This window comes from Penicillium canescens (genome assembly GCF_028828765.1).
Source record: "Penicillium canescens strain IBT 15451 chromosome Unknown utg000002l_segment0_segment0, whole genome shotgun sequence".
NCBI lineage: Eukaryota > Fungi > Ascomycota > Eurotiomycetes > Eurotiales > Aspergillaceae > Penicillium > Penicillium canescens.
In genome coordinates this window covers 4,515,603-4,539,784 of record NW_026703964.1, presented here as the reverse complement: position 1 = coordinate 4,539,784, position 24,182 = coordinate 4,515,603, and the positions used below count along the sequence as shown (strand labels likewise).

The following is a 24,182-nucleotide window of genomic DNA, read 5'->3' as shown; positions in this document are numbered from 1 at the left end:
GTATATTGCCGAAAGTCCTCTTAATTGGCTTGCAAACAGCTGTGAAATATTCATTTGCCTAAAAGAAACCGTTGTTTCTTCCACCCACTTCCACCTCGGTCAGTGTGCCTTGGGCGGAGGATTGCTATTAAGTTTAAAGACCACCATGGCTACAAACTCTGTTTTGGTCTCTTTATATTCATCTTTTTTCTTCTCGTCGCTTGAACATATCACAGAATCTTAAACGCTATTAGTTACAGTTCACAGACTGCAACACCGGGCGGGAAAGCTCGTGGTCACATAAGCACACCTCATGGCAAACTCATTAAGTCGGATATGCCCATAACTACAGTAGATGATAATAGAAGATTGTACTACATGGACACCAGCTGTTCCTTCCATATCTACCTTCCTTCATGTCGGGGAGGGCACAGCGGATGTTATGACAAAGAGAATAGCACGGTGTGATGGCTGACCTTTCACTTCCATTAGTGTCCGCATATGAAGTAGATCTTAAGCTGGATCAGAGTTGGAATCACCCCTTCCCTCCCCTCCCCTCTTTGACGTCTTCATTGGACCTTCTAGAACTCGTGGTTTGCATGTTTTACCGATAGGAACTGTGCGGGAAGCCAAGGCACTTATCAAGGCTTGGACACACTACCATCGAGGAAACATATCTTGAAGAACTTCTCTCCCAACCCGTCTGCTCCATTGCGGTCACTGAATACATGTAGCGGATTAGATCTTCCTAATCGCTGTAAGAGTCCAATGCTGTCCCGAATTATTTCCATCGCCCATAAAGAGTCCGTGTGTATCCAAATACGTGTCGAGGCGAAGACCATCACCAGAATATGCATTCAATAGTCTCCACGTCGTGTCCCCCCAGCCGTCTAGCGTCCACATTTGGCCTGAGTAATTCCCCTCTGTTGCCAAATGCGGTTTGGTCCTGTCGTTCCCATACACATCCAGGGCCCTGTTTGGACCCAGAAACATGTTTTGTATCTTGTACGTTCCGGAAGATGGCTGCGGAATAAACCGCCAGAATTGACCACTGTAATCGGCGGAAGGTGACATTTTCAGAAGCCCTTCTTTGTTGCCCACGCCATCATTTTCCACATCAAGGGAGATGGAGGGGCCGAGATGGGCATTTGTGAGCCGGTACCAGGTGCCAGGATCGATGGTAGTACTAATATAGCTGCGAGCTGCATGTACGTTGGCACCGGCTGCGTTCGTCATGCTGTTGGACTTTATAGTACATGTCAGCTCAGAAATATAATGTCCACTTCTGGGGATTCTTTAAGTTACCTGTGATGGACTGCTGGGTAAGTATTATGGGCCTAGGTGTGCAATCTGAGCGCGCAGACAAGACTCAACGTTAAGGTATATCAAAGCCGTGTAGGGTGTTGACTGCTGACATTTCGAATTCAAAAGATGGGCACCGTCTTTAAATGTCTGTACTTCTTGCTCGCTGGTTTCTATTCTGCCTGAAGACCCCGCAATGTTTTGGGTATAAATTGGCGATCTACCGCGATTAGTGGCACGGTCCCTTGCTCAAAACAACTCGTAGCCTAGTCAGAAGAACACTGAAATGTCTTAGGACTTTTTCATGTGCTGTTTCCGGAGTACTCCGGTTTATCCTGGCTTCTGGTTGCACCGCATGGTAAGCCATTCGGGGATTCCAGCCCTTCGAGGCAGTATCTATCTAATTTTCGAAGGCCATGAAATTTCCAATGGGATCAAACAGTGAGATCCTCGTTGTTCAGCTGCCACTACCTGCATGTATGCTAAGAATCAAAAAATTCTGCATGCCTTTACCGTGAGAATCGAATCATTATTGAGGATAGCTGAGAAGTGATTATCATAATATTCACATGCATCCATCTTGTGGTTAATTCCATTAAAGAACGCAAGGCAGGCTCAGCCAGCCCCATAATGAGATATTGTTCCCTACGTGAAGTACTGTTGAGCATGGTTAATTGTGGAGAATGGGGAGGCCGCTGCTGTCCAGAATGACCTGATCATTGGACACATCATGAGAAGCACTATGTAGGGAATAGATTGTATTCCCCTCCTTCCAGCAAAGCACCGTAACTTTGACTCCTAAATGCGCAAGAAAAGGGGTTTAACCAAGAATTTATTGTGTGCTAGAATGATCAATTTGGGCCAATGGAGATAATTTGGCAATCTACTATCTCCTAGCAGTTGGTATGAAAGCTGAAATTGGTCACAATGTGAGTAATGTTAATGTAGGAACACCTGCAAAGCTAGTGAGACTTATGCAGGCGTCCTCCATTCAGAGTCCGTCCTAGAAGCAGTTGAAAGCAAAGGGTCGACCAGACGTGTTACTATTTGTGGCTGCATGCAGCAAATCAAAATGCAGCAGCGAAAGTGCTCGAAAGAGCTGGGTTATTTTCGACAAACTCGGAATTTTCAATTAGAATCCTCCACCGTCACAATTACTCCTTATCTCAATTACGCGGTCCGTCGGGAAACACCGTCGTCGCTAGGTTAGTAGACGCGAATCAGAGGGACAGATCAAGCGAATGGTCTCAACCAAGATCCACTTAAGGCACCTGTTGATACTAGCCACGGCTTTTCATAGGACAAGATGGAGATTTCCGCTCATACTGAGTTGTCTCGGTGTCGACGCGCAAGGTGAGTATGAAGCGTCCCTTCAAGGATTCAATGAAAGGAAAGGATACACTGGACTGCAGCTTCCTATTGAAGACAAAGCATCAAATAAAATTTAATTGGGAAGGAGGAGTGGGGGTCGTAGGAGAAATTCTTCAATTATATTAAATCACTTCTAGGATGACGTGCCAATTAAATGTCTAAACTCACTAAAGCGGTCTCCAGCAGACTCTGTAAGCGTTTAAGGCGTACTACATTTGTGGCGTGCCGCTGAGCGCTGATAAAAGTCATCATTCAGCTCAGCCACTTTCTACTACGCAAGGAAGAGTTAACAGCAATGTCATCAATGACTGAAATGTTTGCAGCTGCCTGCCTCTATACATAAGTAGGCATTGAGGCGTTTGGTCTGTCCGACGGAGCTCAGCTACAGCCCGTGATAAATAGACTCTATGCCTCTAGTTTTGCGTTATCGTGCTTAAGTGAGTTATTTTTTAAGAGGGGAACGAGACTAGAAGATCGTGTACCTCTAGAAATTGGAGCGCGGTGGAAAGTGAGGGCCACCAAAAAGTGATCGTAAAATAAACAGTATGGTAGGGCAAAGTGCTCCTTAGTAGACTAAGTGCTTAATAGATAGCCTTTCTAGTAAGTCGTCTCTGAGTAATCAGTGAGCCTAACTCTAAGCGCCCTCATAAAAGCGGCAGACGACATATGGTACGTATGGCTACCTAGGTAAGGATAGCTTTTGTGGGTATAACTGATTGGCTTTGGTTCAACATTTCGTTCCTGTGTTCACTCAAGTAGGGTTTTCAGAAATCTGGTCATGCTGAACAATGAACGCTGTTATAAGCTTTACTTTGGAAGCTTGTTCTGGTAGTGTAACAATGATACGTCATGGATATATCACTCGGTCCATCTCCATCTACTCACGGCTGGGTTAGAATTGTCGGTGACTAGAAGCTTCTATTGCTATAGTGCTATAGTGCCTTAGTCTGGTACGTCTTTTTCTTTTTCTTTTTCTTTTTCTTAATTACCCAGCTGCCATAAAACTCTAGATCGAGGCTACAGTTCCTCTTACGCTAAGTGCCTCTTTACGTATACATGAGCAGGGTTGTATATGACTATCAAATCATCCTAAGACTTGTTCCACTTCAGACTTCAAAGATGAAAATTGATCGTTGACCTAAAAAGGAAAACTGCTTCCCTAGTGCCTTCACTCCAAATCAAGGTGAAGCTTTGTACACCTAGGCGAATCGACCAGTATGCGCGAAAACAAACAAAAGGAAGAAATCAGGCGTTTCCTTTCGATGTTGAGGCTTCCAAAACATGAGAAAATCCTGGTAACGTATCATAGTCCTCGTACACAACTCTTCATAGCTATGCCTGAAGGTCCATGCAGCAATGTGGCAATAGTTCAGGGCGGATAACCAAAAATAAAACTCAGTACCTTCTGCCAAGTCGTGGAGCCAGCGATTGGGACTTGATCTCCACCCTAAGGGGCTTATTGCTCGGATACCCAAGTTGAGACCTGCCCATGGAGTCATGCTGCTTGGGGTTCATTGATGATTGAAGCAGAAAGATCTGTTGCTTCGCAGCTAGGAGCTCGTCTACATATCACGAGGACTAGTGTCAGTATGTTTTGGCTTTTTGTCATAAACCAGGATGCCACTTACCATCCTTCTGTTTGAGCTCCCGGGCTTTTTCATTCACAAAGGTAGTCAGACATGTTTCTATTGCACGAAGTAGATCTTCCTCTGCGGCTCGAGAATTTTCTTTGTATCATACAGATAGGTTAGAGCCATGTAGACTTTCCTTTTGTTAGAAGTGAAGTACTCACGTCTGCCTTTCTCGATTGGTAGGTCCTTCCCAGTCAAGTTTTCTATCATGTTTTGTATTCTTTCCAGTGCCGGGTGTACGCTTTGCTTTGTCTCGACCCACAATTGGGAAAGCACCTTAGACGCCTCCTGAGAAGCTGGTTCAGCCATCGATAGTCAGAAGCTGCTGCCAAATTAAGAGAAGCTGGAAATGACATACCCAAATGAACTTGATATAGAGTCGATTTATTCGCTTCTCGCATGAGAGCTTGGCATTTCTGATTGATCAGGTCTAGGCCATTCACAAGGCTTTCACCGTATCTATCACCCAATGCCACTGCCTTTACCATCCGCGCTACTAAAGCAAAAATGTCAGTGTTTTTCTTTGGGGAGATAGATGGATACCTACCCTGGGCACTCATAAAGAAAGCAATTCCTCGCTCAATTGTATCAAGGGTGGTGATAATCAGGCAAAGTGATGCATTCAAGATATGGGAATCTTTTGGAAATGTTCGCAGAAAGAGTTCAACGTCTGCAAAAATGGTCGTGAGGTTACCTAAGCCCTGCAAAGCCTGTTGGCGGACCACAGAAGACGTCTTCACGGCCTTGTGGAAGTAGCAGACTGATTAGCAAGTCATTTCATCTGATCCAACCCCTATGGGTGAATATGCTTACATCCATGAGTATGACAAGAGCACCGAGAATAGGCGTCAAAACAGGATCGCCGGGGGCAATTTCAGAGACGGCCCTCGTAACAGAAACAGCAGGAGCGATACCATCGGCCCCCTTTCGGAGATGAAAACGCAGATTTCCAACGGCACCTCCCCGGTTCTGGTAGTGAGCTCTTGCATTCTCTAATGCCTGATAGATACCCTGCCAGTCCCGCTTGTCTCGAATATTGTATTCCGGGGATTGTGGTTTGGATTGCGGTGGGCTCGATTTGAATTGGTCCATGGCGCCGGGGAATATGCGTTTCCAGAACTCCATTGCTTCAATGTCCGCAAACTTCGGACGTGGATCTCGCAGATGCACATTAGGCAATGAAGAAGCTACCACAACCCGATCATTTGTATTCCGACGGTCCTTTTCAGGGGTGCGATGAGAGATGAACTTTTCAAACATGTTTGGATATTTCAGTCGGTAATGTATGGCCAAATGATATTCAAATGGTGGTGGGATTCCAACTATTTATGATGGGCATCAGTTACCGCACGCGACGACATTGGAAGCGATTGCCATAGGAATTTCAATACCCCTCCCATTAGCGCTTCTCAGCCGCAGTTTCGTCAAAGTTGTTATATACTGCAGTAGTGTCGTTTGCAATAACCGCCAGACTTATTGCCTAAGGTATACTTGTGGCGACCAATCACGGAGTTTCTCTTCTTGATCGGCGGGACCCTGGCGCTTACAATCCACCCCTCCTGGAACTGTATATGCATATTACTGTGTCCGATCACACTTTAATCGCTTTTAGTATCTTCACTTTAAATAGAAATATGACGGGTTGGTCTTTAAGACCTAGAACTGACATGGTCGCGGCTAGAGTCAACAAGAGCCATCTCGCCGTTTCAGTTTCCATTTCCAATGCATTGCAAGTAATCGGCGCTTCAAGTCTTTTGTTCTAATATAGAAATACGCTTAGAGGAGGTATTTACCACGGTAATGTCGGAACTATTTTCAGGCGTGTCAAATAGGGCCCAAATCGTGTGGCAGATAGCTGTTGTCGTTTTCACCATCAAAAGCGAGCGCTAAGGACTTAATTATTAATTTGATTGCCTTTAAGTTGTTTGATTGTGAGGTATTAGGGGGGAGAGATGACGATCAGACCATGAAGGCGAAGATTGATAGACGAAGTCGGGAGGAATAAAGAAGAAATATACATTCAGTACGAAGATAATGAAGGCTAATAGTTAACTAGAGGCCTGGGCTTTTGCCCATGATGCCCATGGTATGTCACAACGAAAATCTCTCAATATCCCTCGGATAGAACAGTATATTCGGGCATGACCAGTCAAACAAAATATTCAATGTAAAGACTAATCCGTGCCTAACAGCAAAGGTTGTATCTGACTCGGTAAAGAGGCTCAACTCTCTGGCGATTTAACTATAATGAAGCCATGTGCTCCTTTCCGGTGGCGTGGGGACAAGTATATCTATCCTCTCCGTGTTGGGCGCTCTGAAACATGAAGAATTAACAACCGAGTATTGTAGTTTCCCTCAAATTCTTGTTGCGCATAGTTTAAAGCCCTTCGAGCATGCCAAAATGTTTCAAGAGACATGCGGAAATGGCAAGTGCCAGTGTCGCAACGTCGCCGATTATACTCCTCTCCTAGGCATTTACGTCCAGTTTAGAGTCCCATGAAAAGGTAATATTGTGCTGAATTCTTCGTGATCGACCTTTACGTTGCATTTCTCGAGGCTAGTGACCTCAGACCTCAGGACCTCGGAGCATAGGCGCTGCCAAAAATTCAATGCATTTTGGCCTAATAAGGTCAGATCATAGCAGAAGAGCTATCCCTCTGATCATGCTCTCCACTGCTGGATGCTTGTCAACTTGCTTAATATACCATTTATATCAGACCTGTGATATATATGATCTAACTCTGAAGGTTCCATCTGGCCGGCGGCTTGAGTCAAACCAAATTAGTTCCATCTACTTGCGTCAGGCATCTGTCGATTAGACATACTCAGGTGTGAGGTACTATTTTGGCGACTAGGCATCTCGAGTACATATCTACCCCAAAGCTCAAATTATTCTCTCGCTGGTAAAATTCAAAATACTTTGCTAAGCGGGAAAATTGAGAATTTCAAAATCATTTTGGCGTACGCTTTGGTGTATATTGAGTCCGACGGTGAATGACTAGACCGGTCTTCTATGTTGTTGATTTCTAGACATAGGAGATAAACAACAAATTAACTCTGCCGGGAACTATTCCCCTAAGTGTATTTTCAGATGCTCTACTGTACGTCTGACAACAAGGGATAGTTGGTATGATCTACTGTAACTGACCATCTAAACCGGTACTTCCGATATCAGTTGTGTTATTTGCGTAGAGGATGCTATAGAAGTAACTACTATAACAAGGAGTATAAAAACCTCGATGATTAAGGAACAAGTATTTAGCGAAGATCATATGGGCTGCTTGTAAATTTGAAACCTAGAAACAATTTCCGAAGAATGGTCTTCGTTAATGTTGACATAGATAAGGAGCAAAAGTGAGATGGTTAGGCGTGCAACTACCAACTTAGCAGCATTAAGCACTGTTCACTTTCACCTAGAACCCAATAAAGCGTTGAACATGTGAATTGATCAACTCAGAATGTAAAGAATGTCAGATGTAAAACATCAACAGTTTGGCGACTAAAAATAGCCGATGTCTCACCTCTTTGGGCTTAGCCCCGCAGCAGTCACTCGCTTTCTCTTCTCTTCTTTAGTTTTTGATTCTCTATGCTTCTCTACAGACACTCGTTTTATTGTCGATATTGATACAGTCACGGTCGTTGCCCGAATCGAAGCCTTCTTTCCACACGAATCCACATATTACGGTGATCTGCATGTTTCAGGGTCCAGACTGCTGGCCAAGGGATTAGGGTCTTTTTCTGCACTCCACGTTGTTTTGATCGACCTTCTGTAACAGAATTTCTGGGCAGTCGAGAAATCAACGATTTCGCTGTTTTCCACATATACGGGGCTTTCCGACGAGTCACACTAGGTTGTGCAAGGGGCGTGATCAGTCCAGCTCACTTCCGGCCAAGGGGACAATAACCCCGATCGCTTGATTTTCAAACTCCCAATCACCTCACATTTCACATTCCATCTTCAACATGCGGTCGTTCTTTTTGACCGTGCTCTGCACTGTTCTCTTGCTGGGTACACTCTCCTCGGCTTGGCCATGGAGGCCAAATGGGTTGTTTTTAGGCGACTCCCTAGATAAGCGAGCAGGTACAGCAGAATCCATCTGATCCTGTCGTGGCCAACACTAACCTCCTTCGCAGATACTACTGATACGGCGACTTCCGATGCAGCGACCTCTGAAACTACGGCGACTACCAACACCGCGTCCAAGACTTCCTCCGATACCACCACCGGCACAAACTCCAACACAAAGACTGCGACCGACTCAGAGACAACATCTGGCACAAAGACTGACAGCACCAAGACCAAGACCACCGCCACCTCCTCGATCTCCATTGATCCAGCTGCCGGTGCTGGAGGCGTGTCCATGATCACCCCGGGTTCCCTTTCCACAAGCTACTACAAGATCGGCGAGGATGTGACCTTTGTATGGAACTACACGTCGCTCTCGGTCACACCATCTGCAGTCAATGTCGTGGCTTCGTGCAGCATGAACAAGCAGGAATATACGTTGACCTCCAACATGAGTGTGAAGGCCACTGGAAGTGTAGTCTGGGATACGGGAAAATATCAGAGTTCTGCCACCATTCCGTTGCTTACGGCGACTTATACTCTCTTCGTCTATGATGCCAGCAAGGAAATTGATGACACTGCTTCTGCCGGATATCTGGGCTCACAGAACGGGTATTCCTTCGGAATGTATACCCCGCAGCCTTACACCCCGCTCAATGGTGAGTTTCTTTCGCAACATTTAAACCGCAAGCAAACGCTGACTTTCATAGAATTCGAATGTGCCACCTGCAGCGGTGCTATGTCTGAAACCAGTCGCCAGGCCCTCAAATTCACTTTCGGCATGGCTATTATCACGTTTGCCTCCTTCACCTGGTTTACTGGGACTGCTGGCATATTCTGAGAAGAACTGAGCTGCATCACACTGAATTTCTTATGAACATATTTTCGATAATGGGCGTTGCATTCTCGAAGCGATCTGGGTACTAATAGCAAGAAAATGGCGTTCCGCAAAGCTGACATTCGATGGGACATGTTTTGATTTTTTTGCATCTATTTCTTTCTAATAAGCGGCTCTGAGCAATTGGTTTCTTTATTTCTTTGTACTCTCGGATTGGCACATCAATATACTTCCTACCACCTCTGATAGTGCATATGAACGCTGTTTAGATGCTTCTCTTTTATGCAGGAGATGGTTTGCTGCGTCAACTGTCTAGAAGATCAACAAATTGTTCTTCACATAGATTGAACAAAGCTAAGACATTTATATCAAAGAATCTTGTCTGATAATCATTGTGATACTTTTGCAAACAAAGAAACCCAATATCTCCCATGCCATTGTCAAATTTCAGACATTTCACGACTCATAGATAACAAGATCATGCACACAATGGGACAAAGCCTTAAACTCCAAACAAAATTTAGCTGCACTGTCTTACATCTGATGTAATTATTGCAACAAAGGAAAACACACCCGGCAGTTTGCTCTCTATCATTACTACTCGGAATCCGACTCAGTTCCAGAAAGGAAGGCGATCATAAGAAAGAAAAGAACATCCCGCCTGACAATGTATAGCGAAGTATAAGAAGCGGTTGATGCCACTCTAGTAAACTCTCTCAAGCCTCCCAACCCATCCATCCATTTGTCTAGCCACTATACCACCTCCAATCCAATGACCCAAAAAGACAAAATAGCCTCCCCTCAACTAGGCTGGATCTGGCCCAAAGATCCTCGCCCCGGAAACCCCAAGAAATGGCCCCGACACTGGCGCCTTCTAGACGTCCTACAGAACAAAGGACCGGACATATATGTGGGCGTAATCAAGGACTCCAAATCCAAATCCAGAGCCAATCCCAAAAAGGAGAACGACGACAACGACCCCTACAACCACACCCACCCATATTCTCGATCCCATTCAGAATCAAAATCAAAGACAGCCCCCAGCAGAAACCAATGGACTCGCTGGGGTATCGACCCGAAGAACGAAGAAGCAGAGGCAGCAAACTACAGCCCCTTACCCTGGGTAAAGCGCAAACCTGGCGAACGATACGATTTCCGCACGAGGAAGTATACCATTCCGAACCGGGCGACATGGAGTCGGGTTGAGTTTTGTAATGGGCCGAGCGAGAAGGGGAGATGGTATGAACGGTGTGAGGTTCATCGGGTTCCGAGGCGGTATTGGGATCCTAATGGGGAGCTGTATCCGGCTGAGAATTGGCATGATGATATTTACGGGTCACATCGGGATTAGATTTTGGGGTTAATTGATGTTTTGGTTCGGTTTTATAGCCTTGTGGTTGTTAGATTGTAGTTTTGTGGAGTCTGAGTTATAGTAAATTTTGGTATATTGGGATTGAGATCTTGTTTGGGCCAACATGGGAATAAATCATAGTCTAAATGCAACCTGCATGCAATGTGTCGAATGTATATATGCGTGGTCCTTCAGTAGATGATTGTTGATATGGCTGAGGTCGGCGGAGAGTTGGAAGTTGAGCGCCATTGTTGGTCAGGCGGTTGCACTTGACACACGGTGTCTGCTTGATATCCGCATAAGAAGAGATCATATCCTGGAAATGATGTTAGCGCCTTTTTTTTTACTTTGCCATGTGCGACATCAAACATACTAGCAAGAATGCAAGGTCCCATTTGCGTGGACGCGAACCCAAGCAGTCCAACATGGCGACCTCCAATTTCGTCGGCGTCCGACTCTTGCTCGAGACCTCCCACTCAGAAAAGGGGGTATCAGCCCTAGCCTCACCCCGAACCTGGAAGACAATACCTGCCCGGACGAGTGCCACAGCCAGAGAAGTCTCATCCTGGCCCTTGATAACCCGCACACCGGGCACATTCCTCTGAACGAACCGCTCCAAAACAGCCTTCCATTCTCCCTCGGTAGAGAAAGCCTTAGCACGCTCAGCATCCTCCTCCTCCCGCTGCTGATCATCCTCTTTCTTCTTCTCCTTCTTTGATAACTCCTCCAGAAGCACATCATAGTCCTTCTCCCACTTCCCTGACGGCTGCAGAAGTTGACCATTTGACTCACTGATGCGCGACTCGACATGTGCCCACACAGGCTTCAGTGTTGGATCCCGCCAAAGCGACTGAAAGTTCTGAACATCAGCAACGCGCGCACGCGCAGCCTCGGTTAAATTCTCACGGAACATCTGTGGTGTCTCAGCGACTGGGTTGTCGGCTGTGACTTTCTCTGGGTTTGAGATTGGGACCAGGGGTTCCAAGAGGCCCTGTGGCACGAATTCCCGCAGTTCATGGATCTATTCTTGTTAGACTGGGGATTGTGGCTTTGGAGGAAATGCTGATCACGGGCTTACCTTGCGTTCTAGCTCTTGCAGCTTCGCTAGTGAGGACACAAGTTGGAGCTCTGAATCCAGGCGTAAGGATTCGCCATTTTCATTGCTGACCACTGTCCCTTTGGTGGAATTTTGGTCTGTAGTATTCATTGCTGGTGTTGTCGATGTCGCGCTTTGGCGACAGAGCCAATAGATGGGTCTGGGGCACCCCTAGCAAGGGTAAATTCCAAGATAAAGTCCAAGATTCGTATATTATATATGAATAGAGCTCTTGTCCTATTGGATTAGGACGGGGTAGGACGAAGAACAATGAAGTGATTGGCGATTCTTTGGCGAATGATGAGATCACAGAAGCTGTATTAGAGGGGAATATTCTTATCCAAGTCGTGTCGTCAAGAGTTAATCAAAAGGGTCTTGTGAGGTATGCTTTGGTTCGATCTAAGGATATTTGATGCTCCAAGTTCAGAGAAAAGAGGATGCCAGAGTCAAGGCGGGATCCGCGAACCAATCAATGCGTCTTCAGCCACAGTGCGCCACGGGGGCTTGATGCATTACATAATCCAATTTATAGATGGCCAGGTGCGCTTGTTATTTTCATTCTTTGCTCTCTTTAATGTGTTTTAGGTACACAACTGAACGATATTATTCGGAAGCTAAAAGCTACTTGAGCTCAAATACTCTTCTTTGGCCCTTGGTATTCAGGTCTCTGAGTGAGTCAATCTTGAAAGCACCTTTATCCATGACTACGCCGTTTTGAAGGTCAATTATATTAATGCTACCAAAGTTTCATCCTGAAATATTTCCTTCGGAATAATTGATATGTCTTATATGTCTTTGTGGAACAATGAATTGCTGCCGTTGGATGTAACAAAATTGATCCATTGTTGTATCTTTTCAAGCTGTCCCTCCCTTTGTACAGGGTACTATAAAGTAGAAGTACTCAATCCCCTTTTCAATATAAATGGGTGTCAAAAAACATAGCTGAAGCCTATACTTCGTCAAGGAAATTCACAGAAAGCAGAGTTTTAGTTGCCATCGATCAGAATCCTAACAACACACCCATTATTCTCTACCTTGAATTCAATATGACCAGACCTCTCACGCCTGTGCCATATCTCGACATCGTATCAGGGCCAGAGCCAAAGCCGCTCTGGTCGTGAACATCGTCGAACGACCTTGCCAACGCTGCTTCCTCCGCAGTGAGAAAATCCCAAGCCACATCTGTCGCCGGCAGCCAAACCGTAGAGCTTGTCTATACTGTCGCATTATGCACAACCGATGTATCGAGGTAATAGTGGGAAAATTTTGTGAACATAATTTCGATTCTAACACATCATGACCTAGATCCCAGACGAGACCAAGCCCGCGGTTGATTCTGCGATCAAATGGGAAGGACGGGCACTGACTGACCAAATCCGATTCATTCGCCAAGAAATCAAGGTTCAAACCAAGAACATTAACATTGCGAAGAGACAGGTAGCGGAGAGAGCGAAGGGTGACTGTGCAGCTGTTGAACAGTTGCAACAGTCGTTGAGGAAGTCTTTGCTGTGTCGAAGCGAAAGTCTCCAGCCATCTATAGAGAACAGATAAGTTGGAGTTACTGTTACAGACCTGGGGGCCATACATAGATTTTAGATATTTTGATTTTAGGAATAGAAGATTGCAGAGCGAGATGTTGAGCGTCGTTTGCTTTGATTTCATGCTAGACGGGATATTAACATTAAGATTAGCCAACATGCTCCGGAGCACTGTAATATCAGAGAGACAAGTGTAAACATCAACATATCAGCCATTACTATAAGGGTATAAAGTAGTGGTTACAACTTCCCAAATCAACCACATTTCCTAAATAATCAGCCGGAATAGCATTGTTCCACCCCTCGCCCTAACAGGCAATCGGGACCGCCAGGCTGTCGGCTCTTGCCGAGCGCCGTCACTCGGCAGTTGGAGATGCGCGGGTGGCTTTCCTCATTCAGTCGCTGTGGAAATAATTGTCACAGTCCAGCCAAAGGCGCTCCATACTCCGCTTAAATGGCTCGACTCCAGATTCCCCAGATCCCATCCAGGATCCGCTGCAGAACCCACCACCGCACTCCATTGGACGGCCAGGATATAGCTCTCCCCTCATTATGCGGATTGGATCGTCGGGTTGCAGGCCTCATACGTAGTGCTGCCAGGCCGCTAGACATATAAACACGACTTGTAGACCCCGGGTTGTTCTTCTGTGGTTTATGAACCATTGCAGACCTTTCGCCGGATTATAATAACCACAACCTCTGCCATCATGCGATCTTGGTATGGAAGGGGCCGGTCCCTGCAGGTTGCTGTCACGTCTTGTTGTCTGGTGGCTTTCATCTTGTTCGGTTATGACCAGGGTGTGCTCAGCGGTATTGTTGGGAATGTCGACTGGAGGAAACAGTTCAACTACCCCGATGACACAGAAGAGGGTATCATTGTTAGTTGCTACAACTTGGGCTGTCTTCTTGGATGTTTGGGTAAGTGGACCAACCAAATGTTCCCTCTTGAAGCATTGTGACTGACTTGAGCAGTCAATTTCTTCATCGGTGAGACGCTCGGCCGCCGCAGGACGATCTGGTTTGCCATGGGTGTGGTCATTGTCGGCGCAGTCCTGCAGACCACGGCTTTCACGGTGCCGCATTTGATCATTGGACGACTTGTGACTGGTGCGGGCACCGGTTTGAAGACGAGTACTGTCCCTATGTACCAGGCTGGCAAGTAAAACCGAGCACCCTGCACTCATACTCCAAGAATTGCACTGACCATGCTGAATGCGTTATAGAGATGTGCGAGGGCAAGACTCGAGGACGCCTCATTTCCTCCGAGGTTCTTTTTACAGCCGTAGGAATCGTTGTTGCATACTGGTTTGACTTTGGCATGTCGTTCGTTGGCGGTCCCATCGCCTGGCGTCTCCCGATTGCGATGCAGATCGTCTTCGCGATCTTTGTCATTGTTCTGGTATTTGGTCTGCCCGAATCCCCTCGCTGGCTCATGAACCATGGCCAAGAGCAAGAAGCAATCGATGTTCTCTGTGCTATCTATAACCGAGAGCCAGACGATGAGTTCATCGTCAACGAGCGCAGGGGAATCCTATCCGCCATCGAACTGGAGGATGCAGTCAACAAGCAGTCGATCTGGAAGATCTTCCATAATGATGAAGTCAAGACTGGCCAGCGTGTGCTTCTCGCGTGGGGTATCCAACTGATGAACCAAGTTGGAGGAATCAACCTTGTCGTATATTTCGTGCCTAGTAAGTCCCACTCTTCCACTCATCGTTAGACCCCCAATACTAACCTCTTTCAAGCCGTTCTCAAAAAGAACGTCGGTTTATCTAGTCAACTGTCACAGATCCTCGGCGGGTGCATTCAAATCATGTTCATGCTTGGCTCCCTACTCCCAGCTTTCAAGCTCGACAGGATGGGCCGCCGCAAAACAATGATGATCGGCTCTTTCGGATTAGGAGTCTGCATGATGATGGTAGCAGCCCTACTATCCCAAGTTCACCAACCAAACGGAACAAACTACGCGTCCGCCTCAGTTGCTTTCTTCTTCCTCTACATGCTAATCCACGGCATGTCCATCAACTCCGTGCCGTGGGTATACGTACCCGAAATTCTACCCCTGGAAGCTCGAACAAAGGGTACGGCTATTGGTGTCAGTTCCAACTGGCTATGGAACTTCACGGTTGTTATGATCACGCCTGTGATCATTAACCGGATTCAGTGGAAGGCATACCTGATCTTCATGGTCACAAACTTCCTCTTCATTCCCATTATCTACTTCTTCTATCCTGAGACTAGCAATCTGCGTCTTGAGGATATTGACTTGATCTTCTCTCGGGGTGGGAACCCGGTTGCGCAGGCGAGGAAGATGGCTCATGAGATTAAGCTTTACGGGGATATTCGGGCTGACCAGGTTGGCGATGAGAAGGCTGCCAGTAGTCTTGGTGTGGAGCATGTTTGATTATTTGCATAGAGGGCGGTACATCTCGCTGCCTTTCTGCTTGTATATAGAATATAGACCATGAATGCGCTTGTATCTTCACTTGAATAAAGCTTTGCCTAGACATATGATTCTGTAAAGCCCAACACTATTCCCATCTCTCTTCAATTAGACAGTGCCTCCTAGCACGGATATGCTATATCCCTTGGGTGCTCTGCCGACTACTACTGAGGAGCTGCACCGCAATAAATCCCGTTTTATCGGTATCACCTAGAGCAGTTTCAATGACCTTTTGAGTAGTGTGATAGCCGGAAGCCAGTACCACAAGAGATCTGTATAACGGAGCCTCCCGCGAACTGCAAAATGGTCGAAAAACATGAGTCAAGACTGCTCGCAGCTCGGGAACAGAGCAGACTGTAGATATTGCCGTACACCATATCTATCTTGCATTCCGTAGAAGGCAATATGGAGCGAGAGCTCTCGAGAGACTGATAGCTTCGGTGCATAGCAAGCATGAGGCTCGCACGCATTAGTACTAGTGTTCCTAGTATCATCCATATCATCCGCCGCTAGTCATGCTCCGAGACTTCATTGTTTATTGTAGTCTTCTTCTCAGGCCCTGTATCAGGCCTCTCGAGGTCTCGGGGGTTGGTCGGCGGATATTACTCGGATATGCTGTGTATCTCGGCGGAGGGCGAGTTCCTAGATCCTACACAGTTCCAGTGACGGTGAGCTAGGCTTAGTTGTGGTAGCATGGACCTGGAAGCAGGAGGCTGGCTGCTAGGACCTAACCAAGCCTGCACTGCAATTAATTCTCAAAAACTAGCCGTTGAACAAGAGTGTCTTGCGGACGCTGAAGAACGAACATTCGCGTCCCTTTCTCTAAATCTTGCCTCATGATCAGGGTGTCCTCCCGGGTGCCTGTTTGGGACTACGAAGCTCTGAAGTAAGCATAATGGTCGTCATGGATAGTACATATTGGAGCTTCAATGTCAAGTCATAAACAAGGCTTCACGTCGAGTGAGGTCGTGAAGTACCCAGTGCTCTCGTCAAGTATGAGGGCACTGTGGGCTCAATATTGACGCTGGGCGTGTCTTCACTGTTCTCACAAGTACAAAGCTATCAAACCAGGTGCTGGTAGGGCTCAAATAGACCAATAGCCCTGAAAAAAAACACTTTCCCACGCAAGATCAGATGGCTTTTTACCCTATGGGTATAAATAGCCAGTCCTCCCCCCAGACCAACTTACCTTCCTTCTCTCCCCTCTTCTTTCTTCTCCATCTCTCTCTTCCTTCTTCGTCTCTCTCTTTACTTCGCCCTTTCATTCATCTTTGTTTGATGTACCTGTTTGTGTCCATGTCCATCATGCATGCATGACCTTCGAGCTTGACACCTTGCACTTTGCTCCATCACCAGGTCACCGCACCACCAAGACAAACACACCAAACTTGAACATCTCGACACTAGACTTCACTGTCGGTACACCTCACTCCCCCACCCACACTAACAGTCCAATGCTGACCTCTATCAAGTCTTTCATCTCTGTTCACGCTGTCATCTGTCAGTCTTCTTGCTGCTTGCCTCACCTCGCTGCCTCATCACCACGGCTCACACCTCACTGTCGACTGCCACACCACATCTTGTCACTTGGAGGACCACATGGTGAGTACCTCTCCTGTGATTAAGGTGCCCGTTCTTTCTCTGCCGTCACAATGAGGTCTGCCTCACCAGCTTCTGGGCATCAAGCTGAGGAAGACCATTGTTTTCCAGGTTCTAGGAATTCTCATTGCTCGACTGCATCCGCTTCACACCTCACCGCCACACCACACCGAAAATTGCTGCTTTGGAGAATTGCATGGTGAGTGCCTCTCCTGTGATTAAGGTGTCCGTTTTTTCTCTGTCGTCACAATGAGGTCTGCCTCACCAGCTTCTGGGCATCAAGCTGAGGAAGACGATCGTTTTCAAGGTTCTAGGGGTCGCATTGGATCGAATACGTCCTCAAATTATTTCGATTTATACCAGTTTCCACCCATGACCACGAGGTTGTCGTTACTCTTCGTTTTCCAACCTGCCTGCCAACCCCACCTTCCAGAATCTCTGGGACTTTGGATTTCATGGACCGTGAGTTCTCGATCGTGATGACGAAACTGCTGAAGATGCTAACTAGGAAGCACAGTCCGGTTACAACGACGACGGTTCCGGTCAACCTATGGATGCCGCATGCTGCAACGATCAGCTTGATACGCTGGACAGTCCAGGCCCCAACGCACACAAAACGAAAGTACAGAACACAAACAGCAGCTGCCCGACATGCAAAAAGCAACAACGGGCTGTTCAGCTGGGATGGAGGGGTTTGGCGGCTCTGCTTTCTTCTTGGAGCTTGTCTTGTGGCTTTGAATACTTGGTGAACTACCACGATTTAAAGTTGCAAGCAAATTGCTTGACTTTGGCACCGACACTCTTGAATGGAAGGAGGAGAAGATCTTGTTTGTTCGGAGGTCTTGACTATGCGGTGATCTACCGTGATTTAAGGCGGAAGGCATGCACTCTACTTCTACTGCAACATTCTCCAGGAACGGATCCTGTTTGTCTTGACACTTTGATTATTCGGTGATCTACCGCGACTTAAAGCCGTCAGCAAGGCCCTTCTGGACAACACTGTCCCCTGCAGAGGCAGACCTCCTCTTGCCTGGAAGCTTTGAGTACTTGGTGAACTACCCTGACTTAAAGCTGACAGTGCAAGAACCTTATGAGTTTTGTTTCGTTCCCAGGAGCTCCCCTTGTCTTGAGGCTTTGATTATTCGGTGATCTACCGCGACTTAAAGCTGCCAGCAAGTACCCAACATGCGCATACCATGAACCGCCAACAACCGTCCATCATCCATCATATCATCAGCTTCCAAGCTTCCCAAAAGCACAAGTCAACCGTGGGCAGGGGAGAAGACGCTGTTCACGAAGGGATTGCTTGCCTCGGGGTCTTGAGTGCTCGGCGATCTACTCCAACTTGAGAGAACAAGATGGCACCCCAACGTTACCATCAAAGGACATGATTCTTCCAGAGATCCAGGTCTTGAGGGTTTTTGTTTGTCAGTATTTTGTGTTTTGATGCCCCCTCTTAGTTAGTTGAATGAATGTTCTACATTTCAGACTTAGCATCTCACGTCAGACATGACTCAGTAAAATTCAGGCCCCACTTCAGAGCCTCAATGTGGGGGCGGGATGGATAGAAAGCCTCCCCTGTCAACATCCGACTTCTTCAGACCTTGCAAGAATCATGGCCTCAATCCCAGAAGACTTCCTCAGGGGCCCATCCCCAAACGCAACCATCCACAAAATCAACTTCGAACACACAAAGCCAGCCATCCTCGCATACAAAAACAACTTCGCAGCAATCATCGACGACTTCATGACAGAGTCCGAATGCAAAGACCTCCTCCACCTAGCAGAACAATCAACAAGAACCAACCTCCCAGACTCAACCCTCTCACCCCCAAAATGGGAACGAGCCATGGTTAACGCCGGCAACGGGAAACAAGTCATGTCGGTGGACTCTCGCAAAAGCGGTCGCATTATATTCGACTCCCCGGAGATCGCACAGAGACTGCTCGACCGACTCATGCCATTCGTGCGCGAATGCGAAATTGATCAGATCAAAGATAAACCATCTGTTACAGGTCTCGGGCCTGCGAAACGTGGGGAGGTATGCAATATCAGTCGACTCAATGAGCGATTGAGATTCCTGCGCTATGAGGGTGGTGATTATTTCCGGCCTCATGTGGATGGGTGTTACGTTACGCCTGATGGGAAGGAAAAATCTCTTTATACGATTCATTTGTATTTGAATGGAGATGGGGAGCAGGATATGGAGGAGTTACAGCCGTATATTGATGAGGCGGTGAAGAAGTATTATTTGTTTGAGGAAGATGGGGAGATTGATCTTAAAGAGGTTGGGGTTGAACAGGTTGAAGTTGGAGATAGAGATGGGGGCTTTCTTCCTGCTGGGCAGTCTCTTGAGAAGAGTGAGACACTTCTTGGGGGTGCGACTTCGTTTACGGATGGCTTCAGACCTAAGAATTCTGTGCGGGTTTTTCCTAAGACGGGCTCTGTGTTGATTTTTCAGCAGAGAAACCTTATGCATAGTGGGGATGATGTGTTTAGGGGGGTGAAGTATACTATGAGGTCGGAGGTTATGTACTCTTCATAAATATATACACCTTTCAGTCCAGTTTCCAACCCTTCTGGGTCCTCATTCCGGTATACCAGTCCTTTACGTATGCCAATCCGGCATGGGGACCATAGATATCTGTCTCCCACTGTGGAATGGGAGCCTCCAATCCAGTCTCCTGCAGACATGTCCCCGAGAGCTCTTCGAGACTGCCACCGCGGTCGTAGATGGGGATTTCTTCCAGCTGAGCACGCTCTATCCTCATCTGGTTCCGAAGAGCCGCAGTCTCAGCTTTATTAACAGTGAAATCGCCATTCACAGCAACTCCGTATCCATGACGAGCTCCATCAACCGTCACAAGCTTCCGACGAACTTCAAGAGCAACCTTCTCGGCTGGGCGAGTCAACGGATCCCCAAGACCACCTCCACCCCAAGTGATCCACTCGAGCAAATCACCTGGATCAACACGAACATGATCACATTTCGAAGGCAAGATCTCCGGAGTGGCCTCAGCAGATTGAGAATGGCGGTACAATATCTTGCGCGATCTCTGTCCAGGTTTCCCACCCTTCAACCCCCACGGCTTCGTGAACCACCGATCATCATGCAGACTAAACTCCCCACGAGCAAGGAACCGGTACAAGGTACGCTGTGCATTTCCACCGCGATAAAATCCAGGCCCACCGCTATCAGCGACACTCTCATTTACCTCGATGCGCAAAGGGTAATTCAACTCGATGCTCTCGGTGGGTATGGACTTGATAGCAGGGAAAAGACAATGACAATCGGGTCCATCGCCAGCCTGGCGAGCGGGAACACCTCCAAACCCGATTTGATATAGCTGGTACCATTCTCCATCAGGCTTGAATCCGGAATAGAAGAAGTGCGGCGAATCACTGAAGCCAGCTGCAGCCTGGTAGGAGTCCTGTTTTTGACCGATCAATGCCTGCACGATATCCAAAGTACGGCCTAGGAAGTGAGTGCGGCAAGAAATTGGCGCAGGGCGCACAGGTCGCAGGACACTTCCTTGGGGGATATGCACGTCGATCAGATCGTGGAAGCCGTCGTTGATGACTGTGCCTGGGGCCGCTGCTGCAATGAGGTAGTATCCGATGAACATCTTGAACATTGTTTCCGAGAGGTAGAAGTTGATACTATGCTGACTCTGGGGTGAAGTACCGCTCCAGTCGAAACTCAGCCGATTCCCCTCTATCTTCTTCATAGAACAGGTAAGAGCCCATGGCCCGACGCCGTGCCCGTCATCGTCGACGAAATCGGTGAATTTGCTTTCCAGATCGTCAAATTGACGCTCGATAATCTTTGCAAAGCCATTGCGATTGCGAGATAGCAGCTCTGCACATGCTGCCAGGTACACCTCGCTTCCGAACCGAGTTGCTAACTCACGCGTTCGTGTGGCTGCCATAGAGCATGATGCTACAATAGCCGTCAGATCGGAGCGGTACCATGCCGGCTGGCGGGAGTTCCGGCATAGGAGATCTACCAGATCTGCATTTATGACACCACGGGTGTAGAGCTTGATGCAGGGGATCTGGACGCCGTCATCGAACACAGAGGTTGCATTGATCGACATGCTTCCAGGTACGACGCCTCCGACATCTGTCAAATGTCCGAATTGAGATGCCCAACCAATGAGGCGATGCTCGTGGAATATAGGAAGGAATGCAATCACATCGTTTAGGTGGCTGATGGCACCCTGTACCTGATAGGTGTCGTTGGTGATGAATACGTCTCCCTCTTCGATGGTGCCATTCCATACTTCCAAGAACTGGGTGATGAAACTTCCAAATTGGCCTACCAACATCTTGCCCTCGCGGTCAGTGATGACGTTAAATTCATCTTGCTGTTCTCGGATGGCAGGTGACATGCTGCACCGTAGCATCATCTGGTCCATTTCACTGCGGATGGATGCCAGAGTCGAGGAAATCAATGTTGGAACCAGTGGAGTGCTTTCAACAAGCTCCTTGGCTGATTCCGCTGTGTGATTTGTTGGGACTGCAGGTTTTCTGTCCAGTGGATTGATCAAAATGTTTCCGATGCTGTCGATTTCACCGTAATATCCTGGCAAGATAAGTGTGTTGCTGTCCATCTCGGAAATGATACATGGCCCGGTCAGTTGGATGCCCTCATTAGTGACTTTCTGACGGTCCCACAAGGTTGCCAATTGCTCTTTGCCTTGCACAACAATTGTCTGCTCTCCAATTTTTGCATCAGGGGGAGGACTTATGGTTGAAGCCTTTTCAACTTGAGGAATATCAATGCTTGGAGAAGCATCTTCCAACACAACCCCAAGTCGCATTAACTCCAGCTCAAAGTCCGGCAAGCAGTAAGTGAACATCTGCTGATGCTGCTGATCAAACTTCCGTCGTAACAAACTATGCCACCCCTTCGTATCAACAGCCAAATCCTCGGCCGTGAGATCAATCGTGATGGTCAAAGCCTGTCCTTTATATCGAAGGTCTGCCTGGTATTCAGCCTTCCAAGTAACAGGCCACTTTTCTCCAGACGATCTTTGCAGAGTCTTATGACACATTTGCTCCAGGGTGTCATACTGCTCCCGAGCCTCGGCGACATCTGTTCCCGAGACCAGGCGGATGAATGTAGCCGACTGCTCATGTCTAAGCTTGGTTGTCACATCACCCTGCGCACACAAGATACCAGGCGACGGCGGAATAATAACAGGCCAAGCTCCGAGAAGCTGTCCAACGGCATTGGCATGCAAAGGACCAGCACCGCCAAAAGCAACGAGCGCAAATTCACGGGGGTCATAGCCCTGTTCGACAGAAACGAGACGCAGAGCTCCGTACATTGTCTCATTGATGATCGTGATAATATCCTCGGCTGTCTGGGTAACGGGCAGCTTCATTTGTGTCGCGATCTCTTCAACAGCTGCCGTGGCTGCTTTCACATCAAGCGCAAAATCACCTCCCAATAATGTCTTTGGAAGATATCCCAAGACAAGGTTTGCGTCTGTGACTGTGGCTTGCTTTCCACCTTTCCCATAACATGCAGGACCAGGCACCGCACCAGCACTTTCCGGCCCAACTCGCAGTGTCTCCGTGAGCTCCATATAGGTGGTTATTGAGCCACCTCCTGCTCCGACAGTTTTGATATCAACCGCCGGGGCACGTACAGAAAGACTCCCGACAACGGTCTCACGTCGGAGCTGAGGTTGACCATTATAGATCAGCGCACAGTCAGTTGAAGTCCCTCCCATATCCAGCGTGATCAGATTCTTGTATGGTGTACTCCGAGCCACAACATCCGCGACTCCCCTAACACCCCCAGCAGGCCCAGACATCAGAATATTAACTGGCAGCTCTGAGGCAAGAGTCAAACTGGTCAAGCCACCATCACTCTTAAGGACCCGAATCGTCTCACTTTCCGCAGCAAGCACCTCAGACAAATTGTGCAGATAAGTCTGCACAACCGGCTTTACAAGCGTATTCGTGCAAGTCGTTACTGTACGCTCATACTCGCCAACTTCGCGCAAAACGTCCGCCGAACAAATAACAGCAACATCACACCCGAGCTCTTCACGGACAATTTCTTTAACGGCCCGCTCGTGTGCATCATTGCTATGTGAGTTAAGCAACGAAACGGCCACCGCCTCGGGCTTCTGCAGAGCCAATTCTCTCAAACTCATCCGCAAATCCTCAATATCGACAGCCAAAACCGTCTCACCCTGTACAGACATCCGCTCTTTACACTGCACGACCCGCTCAAGCGGAACAATTGGCTCAGGGGGTGTCCAATGCAACCAGGCACCTAGTCCACCAGGAATCTGAGACCGGCGCAGAGCGAGGATATCCTTATGTCCGGCTGTGACGACGAGAGCCGTGCGGGCGCCCTTTCCTTCAAGAACGGCATTTGTAGCTGTTGTTGTACCATGGTGGATGAATTGGAATGTACCCGACCAGTCGAATGTGTTCTTCAATATCTCGCGGGCTTTGGAAATTCCGTTCTGGATTCCTATGCTTTGGTCTGGGGTTGTTGTTGGGACTTTTGCTCGTACTGTTTCGCCGTGCGGGGTGAATACGTAGACGTCTGTGAATGTGCCTCCGACGTCTACGCCGAGTTGATAGCCCTGGTCTGTGGTGAGTTCAGGCATTCTGCCAGGGTTGTTTGTTTCAACCGGGGGAAGTGGCGTCAAGATGCAAGGATTGCTAGCCTTGGGGAAGAGATAGGTCACCCCTGAATAAATACGAGCTTGTTGAAATTCCCTCTGTATCCACACAAGGCTGTAGTTTGCAGGAGATAATAGAATGCCAGCTGTCACAAATGGGGTAAATGTGTCGTTCATTGCCTTCTTCGGTCTTCGTGGGGCGCATGTTGCCAATGAGCTTGCTTCTACTGTGCCTATCTGCAGCTAGTTAAATATTGAGGCCTAGGGTGGCGGGGTCATTCTTCGGGGTGTAAGGCCATAAGTTAGGAATAATGTTGC

The 24,182-nt window shown here is 47.7% G+C and overlaps 8 protein-coding genes across 8 annotated transcripts; 4 read left to right on the top strand and 4 right to left on the bottom strand.

The window, feature by feature from the left end:
- Positions 1–717: 717 nt before the first annotated feature.
- Positions 718–1,215, bottom strand: N7446_002938 (RICIN domain-containing protein; the record flags this gene model as incomplete). Its single annotated transcript, XM_058511687.1, has 1 exon — positions 718–1,215. One exon carries the CDS (start codon positions 1,213–1,215, stop codon positions 718–720), a length of 498 nt encoding a protein of 165 aa, XP_058377223.1.
- Positions 1,216–4,337: 3,122 nt separating this feature from the next.
- N7446_002937 (uncharacterized protein) lies at positions 4,338–5,543 on the bottom strand (the record flags this gene model as incomplete). The annotated part of the gene is made up of 4 exons (XM_058511686.1): positions 4,338–4,579; positions 4,642–4,779; positions 4,831–5,026; positions 5,097–5,543. The coding sequence occupies 4 exons, from the start codon at positions 5,541–5,543 to the stop codon at positions 4,338–4,340; spliced, it is 1,023 nt and encodes a 340-aa protein (XP_058377222.1).
- Positions 5,544–7,884: 2,341 nt separating this feature from the next.
- On the top strand, positions 7,885–9,561 carry N7446_002936 (uncharacterized protein). Its single transcript, XM_058511685.1, has 3 exons — positions 7,885–8,364; positions 8,418–9,008; positions 9,060–9,561. Exons 1-3 carry the CDS (start codon positions 8,247–8,249, stop codon positions 9,188–9,190), a joined length of 840 nt encoding a protein of 279 aa, XP_058377221.1. The 5' UTR covers positions 7,885–8,246; the 3' UTR covers positions 9,191–9,561.
- A 398-nt stretch (positions 9,562–9,959) lies between these two features.
- On the top strand, positions 9,960–10,538 carry N7446_002935 (uncharacterized protein; the record flags this gene model as incomplete). The annotated part of the gene is made up of 1 exon (XM_058511684.1): positions 9,960–10,538. One exon carries the CDS (start codon positions 9,960–9,962, stop codon positions 10,536–10,538), a length of 579 nt encoding a protein of 192 aa, XP_058377220.1.
- A 98-nt stretch (positions 10,539–10,636) lies between these two features.
- N7446_002934 (RNA polymerase II mediator complex subunit MED27 domain-containing protein) lies at positions 10,637–12,048 on the bottom strand. The gene is made up of 3 exons (XM_058511683.1): positions 11,617–12,048; positions 10,912–11,559; positions 10,637–10,854 (listed from the first exon to the last, which is right to left on the bottom strand). The coding sequence occupies exons 1-3, from the start codon at positions 11,743–11,745 to the stop codon at positions 10,681–10,683; spliced, it is 951 nt and encodes a 316-aa protein (XP_058377219.1). The 5' UTR covers positions 11,746–12,048; the 3' UTR covers positions 10,637–10,680.
- A 1,831-nt stretch (positions 12,049–13,879) lies between these two features.
- Positions 13,880–15,576, top strand: N7446_002933 (uncharacterized protein; the record flags this gene model as incomplete). The annotated part of the gene is made up of 4 exons (XM_058511682.1): positions 13,880–14,090; positions 14,145–14,327; positions 14,396–14,863; positions 14,918–15,576. 4 exons carry the CDS (start codon positions 13,880–13,882, stop codon positions 15,574–15,576), a joined length of 1,521 nt encoding a protein of 506 aa, XP_058377218.1.
- Positions 15,577–18,829: 3,253 nt separating this feature from the next.
- Positions 18,830–19,759, top strand: N7446_002932 (uncharacterized protein; the record flags this gene model as incomplete). Its single annotated transcript, XM_058511681.1, has 1 exon — positions 18,830–19,759. One exon carries the CDS (start codon positions 18,830–18,832, stop codon positions 19,757–19,759), a length of 930 nt encoding a protein of 309 aa, XP_058377217.1.
- Positions 19,760–19,772: 13 nt separating this feature from the next.
- On the bottom strand, positions 19,773–23,849 carry N7446_002931 (uncharacterized protein; the record flags this gene model as incomplete). Its single annotated transcript, XM_058511680.1, has 1 exon — positions 19,773–23,849. The coding sequence occupies one exon, from the start codon at positions 23,847–23,849 to the stop codon at positions 19,773–19,775; it is 4,077 nt and encodes a 1,358-aa protein (XP_058377216.1).
- Between the last annotated feature and the right edge of the window lie 333 nt (positions 23,850–24,182).